Genomic DNA, 20,443 nt, shown 5'->3' on the forward strand with positions numbered 1-20,443 from the left:
AGAGGAACACTTAGAAGGGATAGACTTAACAACTTGCCTAGTATTATTCTATTTACTTAGTCTATTTATTGCTGAGATTGTTTGCTTCTTGAAGACCATGTCTACATGTTTTATACCAGAAAGGAATGTTTTCAGTTGCAAGTAACAGAAATACTTCATCTATAGGGACTTACATAATAAGAAAACTCATTTATTCATATAACCAAAACAAGGAAGGATCCTTGATTTTGCCGTGGGTTGTCTGACCTCCAGGCCTCTCTTTGAAATCTTTGTGAAAGTCTCCATGACATTGCAACTCTTGCATTCTATATGGCTCTACAAAACTGGCATCATATGGAAAATACCAGAGTCTGTTGCTAGCTTGAGTGGCAGCTGGGACCCCTTAGACCACAGACACCTTGACCTCTGAGTGCTTGGGTAGCTGGGATAGTGAAATGAATCCTGGGGAAAACAACTTTCTAGGCAGCCCTGTGAAGCAAGATTGCTAAGTGAATAAAAAGATGCCAAAAGTGTTGTGCCACACTAGGTACATAATCAAGATATTACAAATGATCATTTATCTACTATCTTTCCCGACTTTCTATAAGGAAAATTAAAATACACGTTACAAGACTATTCAGTTGTTTATTTATAGCTGCTAATTCCCAACTTTAAATATTAAAGTCTTTTTCTCCTATATTCTTTATACCAGCAATATCAGGAACCAGGATTATAATAGAGTCATTTTGAGTAAATGTCTCCAAGGGAATTCACAATGCTAAATTCAAAATAACATAAAAAGATTCTAAATTAAGATTTTCATTGTTTCCATCAACAAAATTATGATGTTGGGAAGCGTCTTTTCTTTTCCCTTGTATTCAAGATAGCAGCCATATTTCATTGTGATTTGATGCCAATAGTTGAATCAGTCTGTATTTTAATTTAGTATTTCCTTCAGACATTCTTTGAACATGTGTCAACAGGAAAGAACATGTTTTAAAATCCACTTCTCATTCCTCGCTTAATAAACAAAGTGAAGTTCAAGTATATGTCTTTTAGCTCCCTCTATGTGTTCTGGATTTTGGCAAAACTACAGACTCATCAGAACTTGTCAACACTAAATTCTGAAGCAGGTGGAGTTTGGCCATGGGGACCCCTCCCCTTTCTATTCTCAATGTGCCTATTTTTCTTAACAGCTTCCTTCTACAAGGATATGTTTTCAGAAAACACCACCTCTGTGAGAGAATGTTTTAAGATGTCTCCATATTTTGGTAAGTGTGCTGTATAGCTTTAGTGTCAACTTGACACACCTGGTTGAGGGAGCCTCAACTGGGGAATTGCCTTCATTGGACTGGCCTGTGGCCATGTCCATGGGGCACCTTCTTGATTGTTGAGGGATGTGGGAGGGCCCAGCCCACTGTGGGTGGCGCCACCCCTGGGCAGGTGGGCCTGTGTTGTATAAGAAAGCAGGCTGAGCAGGGACTGGGGGGAGGGTGGGAAGCAAGTCAGTAAGCTGTGATCCTCCATGGCCTGTGCTCCAGCTCCTGCCTCCAGGTTCCTACCTTGGGCTCCCTGATGAACTGTGACCCAGAATATGTAAAACAAATAAATCCTTTCCTCCCCATGTTAGTATGGTCAGAGTGTTTTGTCACAGCAATGAGAAACAAACTAAGACAATAAGTTCTCATTTAGTGTTTCTTAACTATTAAAAAGGCCTCTGAAGATACAGAGGAAGCATCTCTAAGATGAAGTATCTGGTTGGCAATAGCGGTGGAGAAAGCTTGGGAAGAGAGTACCCCTTGCTTCCATTAAGTAACCCTTTGAAGGTATGGCTTACTTATCTTCATATGTAAATGAGGCTGCTTGATGAAGGATGTTCTGGCTTTGCATGTCTTTGGGCTGTAGACAAGCCAGAAGGCCTTGAACTGTTCTTGCTAGGAGGATGTTTAAATGGTCACACTAGAAATGCTAAGGCAGATAGGTTTCTGCTCAATGTGTGTGTATGCTTTATGGGGAGGTAATTTAGAAAAATATTGTAAAGTTTGGTCCTCACTCAGGAAGTACTATTTATACTAAAATAGTTTTAAACACCTCTACGAAGAAGCAAAACCCACCTAGAGGGAGCATTCCACAGACAGTATTGCTTCTATTCTACAGATTACATTAGCACATACAAATACACTTATACCACACACACACACACACACACACACACACACACACACACACACATACACACACGCAATTTCCTGGGTAATAAGGAGACGATAGGAAGCTGGGTAGTAAGGATAGCGTTGTGTTAGGAAGAAGGGCCACCCCTCAGTGACACTGCTGTTGTGCTCTGAACTTGCTTTAAGTACAAATCATGTGGCATCAGAAGTCTCAGAGAAGTGTCCTTACAACTTACTCAATGGGGCTCACTTCAGTAGGATGCAGTACCAGCTGACAGAGGCAAGGAAGCCAACCCAAGCCAAACTCAAATCCAAACTGTAAAACCACCGAAGTTTGTTATAGAATCTAATCAAAGGGCTTAAAGTGTTTTAGAAGATTAGGAAGATTTAGCAATTCATGATTTAGGAGGAAGGAAAACTCTCCTAGAAGAATGTTGGCTTTCCATCCCAGACATCTAGAACATTCTTCATTGTATAAACTTAATCCTTTCATCTTCAGGATATTGTTTGTGGATGTGCCAGAAGCAATCAGGAACTGGGAGAGTCTATGAGGAGGAAAGTCTCAGAAAATTGATGGAAAAATCTCTTGGTTAAAATCCACCATAAATTAAACCTTTATTTTATTTGAAATATTTTTCTGTGAGAAATATCTTCATTCTTAAAGATCAGTAAAGTAGCTATTGATCCCTGTTAAATCCATTTTATAGATGGAGAATCAAATCCTAGACATGAAACAAGATCAGCCTAGCACACCTGTAGAAAGATCTTCAGGATGGAGCCAAGGCCTGAGACCCTTTAGATGAGTCTATAACAGGGACTGTTTTGTTATCTCTACTTCATGACTGAACACAACATTTATACTCAAATCCAAACTGTAATATTATTTTATTGAATGCGTACAGTACTTGTTTTTCAAGGTAACCGTTTGGTTAACTTGATATAATTGGATTCGATTATTGTCTACCTATCTAGAGTTAGAGAAATAACTAACTCATGTATAATGGGGGAATGGGGCAGATAAAATCCCACCTAACTATGGAAGTCAATATTCTGGTATTCATGCTATATTTCTTTCAGGATGTTTTAACATCCTCCTTGAATCACAAGTACAGAATTACAGGACCTTAATGCTAAAGGATACCTGCTCCAATCCATTCTTATCAGAAAATCCTAACTCACTGAGGTAGTTCAAATGAATATACTTCCATAAAGGACATTCTCACAGAGGCGTGAGCAGGTTAAGGGACTGGAGGCACTCAGATACGTAATGAAAGGAAGCTGTTGTTGCTGCTGTTTTCCCATCAAGGGAAGTATTGCCCAACTAGAGCTTTGAGCATGGAAGACACCAGAGATGCAGAGTAAGCAAGGGAGGCCGAAGAAAGAAGCACTCTGGGCCTCTTTCCTCCTCTGAACTTCGGCAGGTTTCTCTTGTATGGCAAACCCAACCAGTAGCCGGAGAGAAAAGGATTCTGGGTGATATTTTAGAATAGAACAGCAAAGGGGAGAGATTGGATTTGGAATAGAGGAGGCAAATGGAGAAAAACCGCATGGTAGATTTAAAAAAAGCTATCCTTTGTGCTTGGATCAGAAACTACAGGCTTTTTAGACAGGGCCCAGGTGCAGCGTACATAGCAGGTGTATAACTGTATGACTGAAGAGGTGGTAGTTCATCTGAGAGGTGAGCCTGCTAGCTACCCCAGAATAGAGGTGGCCAGTGGATGCCTCAGTGCTTTTGGTGGTCAGTCCTAGCAAGCTGAGATCACTCTGGCAGAGGGGCTCATATTCCCTGATCAAGAAAAATGAGATGGGTTGCATAGATGACTTGTGCATCCTAGAGCTTTAAGACTCTGTCAGGCCCCCATCATGCCAGGGAAGATCAGCATCTCCCAACAATGGATTGGTGAGCTGGACTTGAGGCACTGACAGGTCATCTTGCTCTTATGTCCAGTCTTTGATCATACCAGGAAAATTCCTGGAAGGCTGTGCAGTCCAAAGTCTAACTCTGGCTTTTATACACTGCCTTAGATGGACCACGGTGAAACCAATTCTGTTTTCTCAGCAAATTCTGCCTTGTCAGATCTGGTGTAAATGGGTTCTGCTACCCTTTACTCTTGCTTAACTGGAGAGAAGTTCAGTGTAGTAGGGACAGAGCAAGACATGGATAATTCTATCATTCCTCAGACCGTTCTCCAGCATCTCCTATGATCATCTTGAAGGTCAGCTCATGAGGCCAGGGCTACACTATACCACTTACCTTCATTGCAAAGTGAGATGATGAGTGAGATGAATAGTGAATGTTATGACCAGCATATTTAACATTGGTATTATGCCTCTTTGAAGCTTTGTAAGCAGTCATCACACTGGGACAGAGAATTAAACAGGAAAAGCAACAGATATGCCCACAAAACACACAGTTATGTAAGTGCACGTGAATAAATTAGTTACTTATTTGTGATGCTTGGTGATGTCTGTATTTATTTTTGAATGCCTTGGAAATTGTTCAGGTATGTCTTTCATCCCTCCTTCCTAAGCAAGGCTTTGACTTTCACTTTGTTTGGGAGAAGGTAGTGTAAAATGAGGTTTTTCATTATTCCACTGAAGTCCACATTGTCTAAGATCCAAGTGGCTATAGCAACTAAGTCTCTTGTTGAACCTTCCCCTAGACTCAATCCTTGAAAATTAGTTGGGACAGATTATAGAAAGCTCCGTGAAATGAGTCTTTTGGTTTCTGAGGGGCAGTGAGCTGGAAGGCTCATCCGTCCTTTGATCCTCTGTGACTTCTCTGATCCTGTGAGCCTGTATGACTCATCTCATCCAAGGTCTTGTTGTTTCACTCCCTTGGAAACTGTGGGACCGTTATAAATAAAGCCCACTCCTGGCCTTCAGTCTCTCAGCTGTATTCTGCAATCTTCCAACCCCTCCCAAACCCTGGACCAAGGCTGAGGGTTCTTTATACATTTATAAGTCTGAGTCTATTAAATTATTTATACCAGGTTTATACTGCTTCAACAGTTTGGAATAACACTACTTTTTATTGTATGAATCAATCTTCATCTACCCTCTCCTATCCCCAGCAAATAGTGTAAGGGTTTAGTGGGCGGGGACACAGCCTGAGTGTCTGTCACATCCTGAGGACCTTCTCTAATCCCTCCTTTTATTTGGTGTCCATTCACTTGGATGCTTAAAGGAGACCAAGACTCATGGGTTATAAGGAACCAGGACAGTAGAGGGTCTCTTGGAATTCCAACCGGAGTCCATGTTGTCACCAATATATTTTGAGCGATCACTACTTGCCAGGCACTGAGTAATAAGAATAGCTCTAGGAAGCAGATATTTTCATGTGTCCCTTTTGGCATCCAGGAGATTTAGGTTCAGATATAAACAGCGCTGTCAACAGTTGTGCATTCAGGGTTCAAACTCCTGGTCATCTGACCCCAAGGCATATACTTTATATGGTGAAATAAATTTGCTGCTTCTACTTCCCTTTGATTTCATAGAGAGGAGCTAGGAGTTACAGGAGTGACAGTCTTGGTATAGAATCAGGTAGTGGGGAGGGAGAATAAGGATAGAAAGGAAACTGAGCTGATCAACTTTTGTGATTGCATAGTAACAGTACAGTTGTCATGAGCATGCCATTCAAAAAGAGATGGAGGGAGACAGCATTCCCTAATTACCATTCCTTGAATTCCTGTGCAGGTGGGAGAAAGTTGGGGTACCAATGGCCCTCCCATTCATTATCACTTGGAGGGGTGTGGTTTCAGGCTACTCTCTGAAACTTGCCCATCTTTTCCTTTAGGGTTATACTATTTCTTGAGCTTCTGGGATGTGTAGGATCTGAACCAGGTATTGTAAGAACGATGATATTGGTCACTAAATAGGTTTTACTTAGTGGGAATCAAGGGTGCCTGCATGTAGAGGTTATACAAAGAGAACAAACATGCAAGGTTGGGTGAGGGATAAATTCTGACTTGGAGGAAATCAAAGAAGGCATCACAGATCTCCAGGCATTTCAGCATTGAAGGACACAAAGTGCTTTGGTAAGTGGAGAAAAGAGGTAAGCAGGGCAGTGGAAGGGAGCAGGTCTGGGTTTGGACATTTACCCTTGATCATGGATTGAATGGGCTAGATGTTTGTGTCTCCCCCCAGATCCTTGTGTTGAAATCCAGCCTCTCGGAATGATGGTATTAGGAGCTGGGGCTTTGGGAGCAATTTGGGAATGATGGTGGCTCCTCATGAATGGATCAGTGCCTTTACAAAAGAAACTCCAGAGAGCTCTTTCATTCTCTTTCTGCTATGCGAGAACACTGAAAGGACAAGCCAGAAGAGAAACTCATGAATACCCAACCGTCTTGAGATGGACTTCCAGCCTCCAGGACTGTGTGCTATAAAGCTTCATCTGCATTGTTTTATTACAGGCCTCCAAAATGGCCAAGACATAGACACACTTGCATATAATATGTCCTGATTGTTTTCTACAAAAACAAATCTTGAGTATTACTAACCTGTATTTACAAATGTTGTAGGATTACTGTAGAGCAAGATTAAGAAAAGCTAAAGAGCTTTAGAAAATATTTTATATTAGTTATAATTTTTTTAGCCATAAATAATTTATTTTAGCTAAAAATAAATTCTATTTTAGTTAAAAATAAATGCCGAAGTTCCAAGTCACCAAATCTTTTTAAAAACTCATTGACAGTTGAATAAACCATTCTCCCCAAGCCTCTTTCTAAGTCAGACTTTTTCTGAATCAGTGCTTTTCTAGCTCAAAGCTTGGGCTGGGCGCAGAGGTGGACAGGTTTTTCTGCATCAGTCGTTTTCCTCCCACTTCCTCTCTCAGGTACCAAAGCTTTTTGTCACCTGCTTATCTCCCTCACAGTTGGACTGTAGTCGATGGAAGAAAGCTCTGTTTCGTACTTTGAATTCTTCAACTCTCCTTTTCAAATGTGAATGAATCTCAGGCATCCTGTCCGTTAGGGAGAAAAATTCTCTCCTGCATCAGATTTGTGTGGGTTTCCAGGCACAAATGGATCAAATGGAAAACTTTGATGACTGACTATAGAAGAGTGTTTGATGGTTTGAACCTTCACCATTTTTCTTTTGATGGGGGAAGGCTGTTTTTGCTATTGCTTTTATGGGTTTTGAGTGTGTGTGTGTGTGTGTGTGTGTGTGTGTGTGTGTGTGTGTATTTAAGTAATTAGGAAGAGGTGATTATGGCAAGCACACCACACCATTATTTCCCTTTGAAACAGCATTACTCAGTGGCTTCCTCTTCAGCCCCTTTAAAGGGTTCTTTGGATATTCCCTAGCAATGTCAGGTCTCTCAAATGTTCTTATTCTTAGTATAGAAAAAAGGGATACCAGGAAAGTAATGACTCATGGTATGAATGGTTTGAATGAGAATGTCCTCCACAGGCCCCAAATATGTAGACACTTGGATCTCCAATTTATGGTGTTGTTTGGGGAGAGTCATGGAACTTTAAGAGGTGTGGCCATGCTGGAGGAAGCATGCCACTAAGGGGCAGGCTTTGAGAGGTCATAGCCATGCCCATTTCCAGTCCGTATCTCTGGGCCTTCTGTGCCTCCTTGAAGATGTGAGTGCTCAGCTTTCTGTTCCTCAGCCTCCTGCCACTATGCCTCTGGCCAAGATGGACTCTTACCCTTTCTGGAGCCCTAAGACAAATAAGCTCTACCTTCTATAAGTTGCCTTGGTCATGATGCTTTATCATAGCAACAAAAAAGTAACTGATATGGATGGCCTTAAAGTTTCATCACTTTAAATTAACAAAATGAAGGTATTAATATTAAAAAACAGCTTGTGTCAGTGCTCAACAAGGTACTCCTCCACATTAATGGTTATCTCCTGCAGACCAGCTTTCTAAACTAGATAACATGAAGGTTGGAAACTGATTTTCCACCTTGAGAACTACTGGAATCCTTTCATTCTTGAGAACACTATTTGATATATTATTCAGTGAATACTTCCTAAATATATTTACAAAGGAAGGCAGGCTCAGCATGTTGTCTGGAAGATGGTGGTTAAATATGCTGGCTCCATGGTCTATGGCTAGGCTGGGGACATAAGCTGGGATATGTGTTTGTGCTTTGGACCTGAGAGTGGGTTATTAAAGTTGGGTTTTACAGCACATGTATCTTAACCCCAAAATACTTCTAGTCACATCAAGTTAGGATGATGTTTTTCAGGCAGCTTGCAAGAGTAAGATCTTAGATTTCATAATGTAATGCTCTAGTAGGAGATTAAAGATGGATAAAACAGAATGCAGTCTGCTGCTAAACAAACTGATAACTACCATATTTCTCTGAATCCAAGATGTCTGTATACTAAGGAAGGAAAATATTTATCTAATTAAACTCTAACACAATACTTTTATATTGCTAGAATTTTAACTTTTAGGCCTATTTGGACATAGATTTGCTTTTATCGTTTAGAAACTTGTAAATTCATGAAAAGGAGTGTTTACATTCAGTGAATTGATTAAAACATTCCTAAGATGGCTCACATTCATATCTGATCCTTCTGAATCAATTTCATTTCTTTTTTTAAGGTTTTTTTCTTTTGAGACAGGGTCTCCCTATAGCCCCAGCTGATCTGTAACTCACTATGTAGACCAGCCTGGCCTCCATCTCACAGAGATCAACTTGCCTCTGCCCCCAAAAAGTGGCCAGTGCCTCTTTTTATTTATTTATTTTAATAGATTGGCTCTGGGCCACAGGACGAGAACATTCCTTAAATGAGAACTCCATTGGTATCTTTAGGAGTCTTTCTAAGTAACCAACACTCATCCTGAAAACTTTAATGTGCACATATAGTCAGTGACAACATGAAGGTGTGCATCTCGGAGTCCATGAAATATGCTAAATTTTTACATGCATAATATAATTTAAAATCCTAAGAGAATCCCTCACAGAGTTTTTCCTGTTAGAAACACCCAGAGCAATCATTGTGTATTAATCCTTCTAACATGAAGAGATATGACTGAAATAATCAGTGACACATTAGTTTGGAAGTATCTCAAAGTTTTGAATTTCTAAGGATTAATTGGTTTATTTGTAATTGGATTCCCAGTCCTACAGCAGACCCATCAAACTGGCATCCTTGGCAGTAACATTCCTGGCAAGTGCCCAGCCTGTGTTGATGCAGGTGGCTTGGTATCTTTCAGATGCAGTAGTGCAGGATTGGCTAAGTTCTCTGATCATAGGCCTGGAGACTCCACAAAGTTTATGACAAATAATAAAAAAGGGACACTTTTTCTTTTCTTTTCTCTTTTTTGTTTCTTTTTCCTTCTTTCCTTCCTTCCTCCTTCCTTCCTTCCTTCCTCCCTTCCTCCCTCCCTCCCTCCCCCCTCTGTTGAAACAGGGTCTTGCTATGTACTCCAGGACAGCCCTTCCTTCCTTCCTTCCCTCCTTTTTTTCTTTCTTTCTTTGTTTCAAACAAAGCCCATGTTTCAACATGGTCCTTCCTCATGAACATCCCAGAAATAGAGCCAAGATATTTTGACATGAGATTTAAAACTGAGACTGCCAGTTCCATAAAACATCCTAAAATAAGGGCTTAGAAGTCATGTTTCTTATTTCTCTTTTTCAAGTGGTTGATTTTGACCTTTTTATAAAAAAACTACAATCATTCAACCACATCATATAAAAGGCCAAGGCACTCATCATTAGACAAACTGATGAGTCTGCTGAGGGGGGCCCTGATAAACATCTGATCACAATACAAAGGGGCTAGTTGAAGATCAGGCAAGGGAAGTGCCACTTTATTCGAGAAGCAAACTAGCACAACCATTTCCTATGATATTTATACTAATCAGAAATTCTAGTTTCTCCAAAATTCCTAGCAAAAATTCCAAGTGTCTTAGTAGTAACTTTTAATACAACGTACTAAATCTGTGTTTTATTGTGTCAGATGGTTATAATATTTAACTGACTTCTAGTGCCTAAACTAATACTTTAGTCATTTAGTTAACTGATGATATTTTTAAAAACTCTTTTAACCTGAATGAGAAGTTGGATGAACTGTTTAGTCATGTCATGCTGGAATGGGGTGAGGCAGGCCACTAGGAGGTGGTGAGTGAACTCTCACTGAGGAAGAGGCTGAAACTCTCCCATTATGGTCTTCTGTGAACTAAGTAAAATAAAAACTGATCTTGAAGATAATGGAGGGAGTATGATTTGAGAGAGAGAGCCACTGGTTTGTTTTCTTTAATGGTATCATTTGTTTTATAGGAACAGTTATAACATTATATAACATTTTAGAGTTGAATTATGATTTTACATCTTCCTTTCATCTTTCATATAATCTCTTGTGAAAGGGAAGACATTTTTATTGCTTATACTGGAAAATAAAAGACATCATGTTAACCAGGAGGCTTGTTGGTGTCTTACAAAGACCAATGGCAAAACTGCAACTCCAGTTAGGGTCTTCTGATTCTAATGTCAGAATTACTTTTCTATTCATGATGCTTTTTTTGTGTGTATCAGAGTAGCACATGATGATTCTGGATATGGGCCAATATATAGAATCTCTTATACATAGATAAACCCAGAACCTTAACATCATGGACTGGATCTTAACTGTCTCCCAAAAGCTCATATATTGAATGCTTGATTCCCTAGTGTAGCAGTGTTCAGAGGTGGGCTTTTAGGAACAAACTGTATTTGATGACTTTGACTTTATGAATGGAGTAATCCATTTATGGATTTATAGCTTCATGGGATATTGGGAGGTGGAAAAGACTTAGAAGGTAGGGTCTAATTGAAGGAAATAGGCCTTTGGGGACTTGTTATTGAAAAGTATATTTTGTCCTGGATATTGTCCCCTCTTTCTTGTTGCTTTCTGGTTGTCATGAGGTGAGCAGCTCTGCTCCACCGCATATTCCTCGTCATGAATTTGTATCTCACCATGGACCCAGAAACAATGGATCCAAGTTACGATGGACTGAAACCATGAGCCAAAAAATAAACCTTCCTTTAAGTTCATTTTCTCAGGTATTTTGTCATAAAGAAAAAAGTCTAACACTCATAGTTTGAAAAAGACCTAGCTGTTAGAGAAGCTTACCTTAACTGAACCTGTCAAAGAATTGGGAATAAAAAGAAGCCATTTCAATAGTAAAAGCTTTTTATATCCTTCCAAGTCTAGACCATGTGTCTCTACAAGAATTCTGAGATTGTAAGCAAAGTTAAAATTTCTAGATTTGACTGTGGTTAAAACAAAAGCAAAACAAAATTTAAAAACCCACTTAATTCTATTGTTGCTTCTTTAGATTCCATCGGAGTCAAGGATCTGGATGTGGTGGCAAAGTACTCTGAGGGTGCCCAGAGATCCTGGGTTGAGTTGGTAGCAGGCACTTCAGGAAGCCTGCCCTTACCTTCCCATACTCACAGACATTCATACTCATGGTTCCTGAAGGGCTGCTTATATAAACCACTGCGATGGTTCTCTAGCTGTTGACAGTACTGACCTGCTCACTAGGACAGGCCAGAGAACCAGCATCTTTTCAAGAAGTCTAATTAAGACAGGTATACTTCACTTGACACTTTTAAGCAGATGTATGTAGTTTTTGAAAATAGCCTTAAAATTGTCTATAGTCTTGAAAATGTCTTTATTAAAATCAAAACTTAGAGATGGGCATGGTGGCACATGCTTTTAATCCCAGCACTTGAGAGGCAGAAGCAGGTAGATCTTTGTGAGTTTGATGCCAGTCTGGTCTACATAGTGAGTTCCAGGACAGCTGGGGCTACAAGCAGATCCTGTCTCAAAAATACCAAAAAAAAAAAAAAAAAAAAAATTGGACCCCTTAGATAATACTAGAGATTTTTTAAAACTATTTGCTCCAAGATATAAGTTCATTTTTGAAGAATGAAGCAAATTTTGGGCTGGGGAAATAGCTTAGTTGATAAAGTGTTTGCTATACATGTGTGAGGACCTGAGGTTGATCCCCAGCACCCACATAAAAAGATGGGTGTGGCGATACATGGTTGTGATCTCAACATCAAGGAAGTAGAGACAGGAAGATCCTTCAGGGCTCATTGGCTAGTGAGCCTCTCCCAGCTGGCAAGCTCCAGGCCAGTGAGAAAACCTGCTTCACAAAACAAGGAAGGGGGGTGGCCTTGAGGTGTGCAACTGAGGCTGTCATCTGGTTTCTACAAGCACACGCATACACATGTACCTGCATACACATATGCACCTGCATACACATGTGCCTTCATACATGAACATATACATACACATACATACGTGCATAGACATATACAACTGAAAAGAATGAAGCAAATCTTCAGAAACTAGACTCTTGATCATAATGGTCACGATGCTTTTGCAGCTGTTGCCCTGTTTAGTCTTCTTAGTTCATTGTTGAGGTAGAAAGGAGAGGTCTAAATCATGTGCCATGTGGCTTGCTTAAGATCACATAGCTTAGAAGTAGCTGAGCTGTTTCTAGAACTCCCATAAGCTGTCTCCATGCCTTTGGCTTCGACAGCTAACTTGTGAACACCATGAGTCTCAGCCATTTGGTAGGTATATTTTATCAGAGTCCTCTGCTATGGTTACACAAGATTTCCATTAACTTCCAAGGCTGGAAGTCAAAAGACAAAATATCCTAGTTACACAGGAGTTGACATGATGGAGTTACAGTCTGGTCTGACTTCACTGAAGCCCTTGTGGCTTCTTTCTTGAAGCCTGTATCTCATTTCCACAGGGAAACAGTTACATTCTGTAGTTCAACTCACTCTGCTCAAGAACCTGACTCTTACTTTGCTTTTATCAGTAGAAAGAGGAGAAAAAGCAGCACTTCAATACTCATGTCAAGTTGCTACTTTCTGAAAATGATTGTGAGAAATAGATGGTTTCATTTATGTATTTATTACATTTTGAACTGGTATGTGTTAGCCCTCGCATTAGGCACTTGCAGGACTGTTACAGCTGGTATCAAAGCAGGAAGACTTTTAGATGTTCCCCGCAATACAAAAATTAAATAGAAAACTAAATCTCCTATATCTAAAATCTGCTTGTAGATGTTTCCATTGCTTCTTGGCAATGCTTGCCTTCAAGCCTGCCTTTGTAATTCAAATCAAATCAACCTTATTGGGTAGAGAGGGTTTACTCAGAAGGCACAGATAATATGGTACAATTGACTTGACCATGAACTGGTTTCCTGATGGTTTGGAAACTGCACAGAACCTTTCTCACTGGATCTTTGCCTCTTCAGAAATAAATTCTTGGTATTTTATTACAAGCAATCATTATTTGCAAACTATAGCACACAATATCAGTGCATACTCCCTAGGCTTATTTTCTGGTTGGCACAATGAGTTTAAGAAAAAAATCAAAATGACACTTTAAATGTACAGGATGTGCTGGGCTGATAAGCTCTTAGGTCATATCATTTTTCTGTTCTGATCCAGAGGAGCAACCCTTGCTATAATTTTTGGGTTCGAAGATGGTTTGGACTAGCTTACTGAGCTTGAACTTGAATAATAGAACTGTGACTGCTTGTCCCTTCTCACTCTTTGACAACTGATGCACAGGAAAACAGGGCTAGAATATGTAACCCACTAGCACAAATCTGGTCAGCCAGGTGGACCTCAGAAGGCTTGCAAGAGCCTGAGGTTGGGGAAGACTGGAGCAAAATAGTGTCTTATGCACATGACAAGATGTCTGCCCTTGCACTCACAGCAGCTATGGTTGCCTGCACAAGACCTGCCCAAGAGCAAGCCAGGCAACATTTCCTCAAGAAGCAGAGAGGGGCTCATAAGCTCCCATCCCTAGCTGAGGAGCTATGGACAGTTGGTGGCTTCTGGAGGAGGGAATGCCAGCTTTCTTTAAAGGTGTAGCCTCTGGTACGTCAAGCAGACTCCAGTGGATGACCACAAACCAATAAATATATGAATGACTCAAATAGGACTTGGTGGGTTATAAAAACAGGACACAAAATTGGGAGGAGATAGGGAGGTGGGGGATGGTGCTGGGAAGAGATAGGGGAGAGGAGTTATATGTGTGTATAAAATTCAAAGAATTACTAAAAATGTACTTTTTTAAAGAAAAGTTAATAGAGGGTTTTTCTGTGATCAAAGTATATTGCATGTATGGAAATGTCAATGAATTACTTTGTATAATTAATATACACACAAAAAAGAACAGTGCTTGGCACATACTGTGTTCCCAATAGATCTTACTTGCTATTGTGAACACCGAGTAGTCCACTTGCTAAGTACATGTTTGCTCCTGGAGGGAGATGGACATGGAGTATTTCAAATTAAATTCCATGGACATTTTGGGAAAATTGGGAGCTAAAAGTCTTTCCTTCATTTCCTACCTACCAAATTCCTTGAACTCTGGTTTCTGCTACCTCCAGCCCTTCAAAAGTATTCTTGTGAAGGCTAATCATCAAGTCACATCCATTGGCTTTGCCGCTTTATCTTTTAGAGGGCACAAGACTTCCTGAGGTCAAGTAGCCTAACACCATCCATTCTCAACAGAAGAAGAAGAGTCCTGTGGATGTCTCACAGCTAATTGGTGACAGACAGGAGTTTTCCACTTCATGGGGCCATTTCTTCACCAAGTGACAGTGGCTTTATTTCTTTGACAAGTGAGGCTGGGAACTTAGAATCTAACATGTAGTTGGTGTAAGAACGCCTCTGTCTTCTCTTTCATCTTGATTTTTCTGTTCTACAAACCTTGCTAAATAAGGCCCTGGTCCAGTCAATATTTTAAGAGGGTTATTCTGTTTTCCCTGGTGGGCCTACACCCTGTGATGCTCCGTAGCATAAAGACCTTGTTTCCTGATGGATAATGTTTTCCCTTCCTCATGACTTGCCTTTCTGGGGCTGTGTGCCTATTTCCCTGCTGGCTCACTTGTTTCCTTGGGCTGGCTGCCTTGTTTGGCTGTTTTAAGAAAGAGCTCTGATAGATGCCAAGAGGTGAGGAAAAGGACTCTGAATGGATGTGATCATTGGACAAACAGACTGGGTGATGGATGAGCCTTCTCCCCAGGGAGTTTTTGAGTCGAGAATAGTCGAACTGATAAGTTTTTCCAAAATTGAGTAACTCAGAAACAGTGCCAGGACCTTACCTCTTTTGTGGCTTTTTGTATCGATTAAAGAAAATTCTTAGGTGCCACACACCTTGCTAGAACACAGTTACAAGGCAGCCTTGAATATGTACAAAAGCATAAATTGCTTTAAAAGTAATATTTGAGCAGAAGAGTGCGAGGAAGGAAGATAAAGTCTTTCAAAAGTCTCTATCAAAATATTTTCTTTCTTCTAAGTACTGAAAAAGCACAATATAACCCTTTCTTTTCCAAATGATCTCATAGCTATTTATTGAGGGGAAATACCAAGTGCTTATTGTTATTTATTATTATTTGGTAGAAGCTTCTTCGGACTTGATGATTCATATCTATATCATTTTCCTCTGGACTACAGAGACTCTGAGACAAAGCTACACCCCAAGTAATATGCCCTGTCAGAACAATTCCTGTCCAGAAGGGGGGCATGCAACCTTCTTTATTCCCCCTTCACAGACGTCCTTGAGTCCTTGAGACGGATGTGAGCAGAGTTTTTCAGCCCTCATGCAAAACAACCATCTAAACATAACAGATGACATCAGCTTGGGCTTTTCAATTCCTGGATGGCAGCAGCGTGTTAATCCAGCCTTCATCCTGGATTTCATAAACTAAAACAAGAGAGGCTGGCAGGAGGACAGCGCTGCCGCTGGGTTAAGGAAATTGATGACGGGGAAGCATGCGGGCAACCCAGTGTATAAAACTCATAAACGTGTAGGCAGAGGCTCAGCTACCACTTTGGACAGCTGCTTTCCTCCAGCCAAGACCACGACTGCAGGGAGTCGAGCCTGAGCCAGCAGCGAGTCATGAAGAGTCTCTTACTACTGACCACGCTCCTGGTACCTGTGCACCTGGCCGTGGCCTGGAGCACCAAGTACGCGGTGGATTGCCCAGAACATTGTGACAACAGTGCATGCAGAAGCAGCCTGCGCTGCAAGAGGACAGTGCTGGATGACTGTGGCTGCTGCCAGGTGTGTGCTGCTGGGCCTGGAGAAACCTGCTACCGCACGGTCTCGGGCATGGACGGCGTCAAGTGTGGCCCTGGGCTGAGATGTCAGTTTTATAGCGAGGAGGATGATTTTGGTGACGAATTTGGTATCTGCAAAGGTAAAGAGCGACCCCTTGCTGTGCCCCCTGTCCAGAGATCTCTGAGGGGCTTTTAGCCAGCGTGGGAATTAAGCTGGCTTTGCGCTTCGGGATTACCAGGGAGAATGCATGTTTCGCACAGGTGGTGTCTCAGGTAGAAGAAAGGAATATTACTGCAAACAACCATGGAAACCAGTGTTTAGGGAGCCGCAAAGAATTGCAGCATTCTACTCGTTATGTTTAGATTTAAGAAAGTTGCAATGGAAGGTTGAATTGCTTCCTTTTCTGGAAAACTTTAGAAACTTGACAGGTAGTCTGTCAGGAATGGCTTAGGTGTTCTTCTGTAGGCAGTGATTACAGAGGTCCCTACAAGATAACCTCTTGGACTCCGGATTTCATGAATCTTTGATCTTGAAAGAGTTCACGGGGTGGAGGGCTTCTGAAGCTCAGATCTTTCTGATGAACACTAGTGTGCTTTATGGGTGTAGGGTGGGCTTAAGTCATCCCACAAAATAACTCACATTCTTGCAAGAAGGTCCCCTGGAGTATAAAATAAACGTCATTCTAGTTTTACAAAAGTTTTAGTCAGCTAGAAAAATAACAGATGTTATAAGATAAGCAAAAATAATAGCAAGCTGGAAGTTTGTAAAGAAAGAGTTCAAAAGTTGACTGTTTTATAAGCGTTAAAGAAAAAAATTTAAATTACAGCTAAGGTAGAAATTCTGCCTAAATGATGCAGTTAAGCATTTGTGGAATTTATTTTTAAGTTTAGTGACCAATTTAATATTTTAAAAACATTAGAAAAATAAATTAAAAGTCTCCATAAATAGATGCCTTATAATCTCAGCATTAATAGCTATTAAGAGGCAAAATATATTAGAACTTTATCTGGTTGTGTAATACAAAGAAGCTGTCAAAATTACAAAAATAAGTTCTGAGAAATGGCTCAATAACTCAGATATTATGTGTTTACTACAACTGCATTCTTCCCTGAATGGCAGTCACCCAGTATTGTGATGACCTCATTAATTCTCCTTTTAGAAAATAGTGTATAAATTAATCACCTGTTGGTCTGCATAATCTATGAAAGCCTAGGAAATAAATTCTTGAAGAATTTGGAGAATTTTATTCTTTGCTTAGATTACTTTTGCTGAAAACCAATAAGGGGTGGACTATTGAAGAAATATTTTCTTTGGTGAACACATACAAACACTCTTCTTTCAATTGAATAGGGTCTGTATTTTCTGGAAATTACAGGGCTTATCAGTCAAGAAAACAGCACCTCACATAAGGAAATTAGAGAGGAAGTGGTTAACACAATCATGCTTATGATACAGCAAGTATATGTGGTGGATTGCCTTTTCTCTTGGCATAAATATGCCTTTGTAAATGCACTTATAAATGAACAGTGACTTGAGGTAAAGAATCCAGCTGTGAGGCATCTGGAGATTCTAGCACTCTGCTCTTCTGCCAAGTGATCAAGGTAGATATTAGTGAGCTATGTTGTTAAAAAACATGTTTTGAATTGCTCTTTCTGGCATCCTTCAGATTGCTTGTAAGCCTCATTTCAAGCATTTTTCTTTCTGATGGAAATAATAAAAATGTATGAGCCTTATGAGCTCTAGGTAGAGATATTCCCTGTTGCTACAGGTGAATCCCCTCTTTTAGCCACATGAAAACTGTACGCTTCAGTTTGTATATCCAGATGTTTTCTGAGCATTTAGATGTTTGACGTTGTGGTGATAGTTAATAATTGGCCAGATAACATGCATTTATGGATATTTGCTATCTGCTCAGCACTTAACACATCAGGGACTCCACTGGAACTGGGAAGTTGGCTGAAGTTTTTATTTTCAGCTTCTCTGCAGACACAATCATATCTTAATCCTGTATGCTTTTCTGCCAGACAGTGTTTCCGAATCCACTTTAAAGACTTTTTCCCAGCAATAAGTAGGGTATATGAAAAATCCAGTTCTCTATCATTTGAAAGATAGGGGAAAGACCAAGGCTAAATCTCTTAAAATATACTTCATTAATATCCACCTTGATCATTCCCTGCAATATCAGGTGACTGAACACTCACAGATTGTTTCTGCATGTGTATGTGATTGTACATTTGCAAGGATATTTTCATGCCCAAAGACTATATCTTCTACATCTATTCTGCTGAGTTAATCTACTGAGATGTTGTTTATACCACAACTATGCCTTTTTAATAAGTGACTTACCTCTTGATTTCAATGCAGCATGTTTTAGTCCAAGTATGAAATATTGAAAGCTTCCATTTCTTGGAAGGTATGCAAACCCTCAGATATATAAACCCTGAAATTTCTTTCTCATTAGCATCTTTGCTTGGCAGAGAGTTTGATTAGTGAATCCTCTTAACATTTGGGGGAGTTAGAGAAGTTGCATTGCTATTATGAGAGATAAGGAACTTCATAAGGGTTGGAGTAGAGTGAGAACTGGTTACTTGGTGATGGAGTGGGCTGATAGCTCTCTTAGCCCTGGTTTTTTTGAAGCTCTTTGCTATACCTTTAAAACAGTAAACCATCTATAAATAAACTATCGAAGACAGCATCACACCTATCAAATTCTTTGAGGAGCTGATGCATATATATCTGTTCAAGCTCCCATCTTTACTACTAAGGTTACCTGGGAGGGTCTGGGCCATCTATACAGAAAATGAACAGAATTAAGACTAGTCCAAAGAGATTGGTTATAAGTAGTTGTCTTCAGTTTTACAACATAACCCTAAGCATGAAGCATGCATTATCTGGTCTTACTGTGAAGTTTCATGTTTATGACTCAAACCTTCAACTTTCAAAGCCTGGGGTATTTGAGAAGCAACTTTCATTGTACAGTCAAAATCCAGGAGGTTCAAATTCTAAGGGGTTGGGAAGATGGAGGCCTATGTATAGGAAGCAGCTCTGTCTCTAAACCCCTCCTCTGCCCACAGACTGCCCCTATGGCACCTTCGGGATGGAATGCAAACAGACCTGCAACTGCCAGTTGGGCATATGTGATAGGGTGACTGGAAAGTGTCTGAATTTCCCTTTCTTCCAGTACTCAATCACCAAATCCTCCAGCAGGACATCTGCCTCACATCCGCCAGGTAAGACCTGACTGTGGTGGGACCTGCAAGAGTATTCTCAGTCTCAGTTTGAATAACTGTGAAAAGTCAGTGAACACAATGGCATGTTTAGTTGAAAGATCCTGTTTCTCTATTTCATTCAAGGGAAAGGAGGGAATAGCTGAGCTTAGTTGCTGTTGCTATTTTCTAAAAAGATCCCATTAACAATTCTGAGGACAATGTACTACTGTCTCTCATAAAATTTACTAAGTTTTTAATGGAGGATGTTAGGATTAACAACAACAACAAAATCTTTCAAAAAAAAAAAAAAAAAAACCAAAACCCAACCAACTAAAGATACGCAAAGTTCTTTAAATTCTTCAGTGATCTGTTTTATATACTTCCTAGACAAAACTATTTCTCTCCCAATTCCACATAGGGAAAGTACGGTGAGGAATTTATTGGATCAGGTTTAAGAGTCATGATAAAAAAAAAGTCAGAATGTTTCTTCTTTCTTTTAACCATATCTAATTCCCATATTTCTTACATGTAATGCAAGTCTGTGAGCAGGATGCAACCCATTACATGGTTCAAGGCATGCATCTGCTTATCTTGTTGATAAATGGCCAGGTGCACAGATTTCTATTAGACTAAAGGCAGTTCATTTAAAATGACTATACCAAAAAAGTGAGCAAAGTGGCACATATTGCTAAAGCTTATTCCTCCAATGCGTAGAATGTAATTATGTGTTGTATATTTCTAAATTACTAACAGAATAGATTTAAAATATTAACATACTAAAAATGGTAAGTACTGGGGTGATGGATGTGTTAATCAAGCTTGATTTAATCATTCTCATTCTACAATGGACATTGATACCAAAGAATCACATCGTACTCAAATATATGCAATTATATAGGATATGTAAAAATTTAAAACTTAGTAATTAGAATTTGTCAGCCTGGTCTACATATCAAATATCAAGTTTCAGGTCAGCTAGGGCTATACAGTGAAACCCTATCTCAAAAAAAAAAAAAAAAAAAAAAAAAGGATCATTT

At 39.9% G+C, this 20,443-nt stretch overlaps 1 protein-coding gene across 2 annotated transcripts in view; it reads left to right on the forward strand.

The window, feature by feature from the left end:
- The first annotated feature begins 16,035 nt into the window (after positions 1-16,035).
- Esm1 (endothelial cell specific molecule 1) overlaps positions 16,036-20,443 on the forward strand; it is a 7,519-nt gene continuing 3,111 nt past the window's right edge. Inside the window, exons 1-2 of one of the 2 annotated variants that reach the window (XM_008840400.2) lie at positions 16,036-16,336; positions 19,272-19,403. In XM_008840400.2, the coding sequence (XP_008838622.1) occupies positions 16,036-16,336; positions 19,272-19,403 (433 nt within the window). The remainder of the gene's footprint in view (positions 16,337-19,271; positions 19,404-20,443) is intronic. The other variant, XM_008840401.2, reaches the window with a different exon arrangement.

The sequence above is a fragment of the Nannospalax galili genome, unplaced genomic scaffold (assembly GCF_000622305.1).
Source record: "Nannospalax galili isolate Female #2095 unplaced genomic scaffold, S.galili_v1.0 scaffold339, whole genome shotgun sequence".
NCBI classification, from domain to species: domain Eukaryota; kingdom Metazoa; phylum Chordata; class Mammalia; order Rodentia; family Spalacidae; genus Nannospalax; species Nannospalax galili.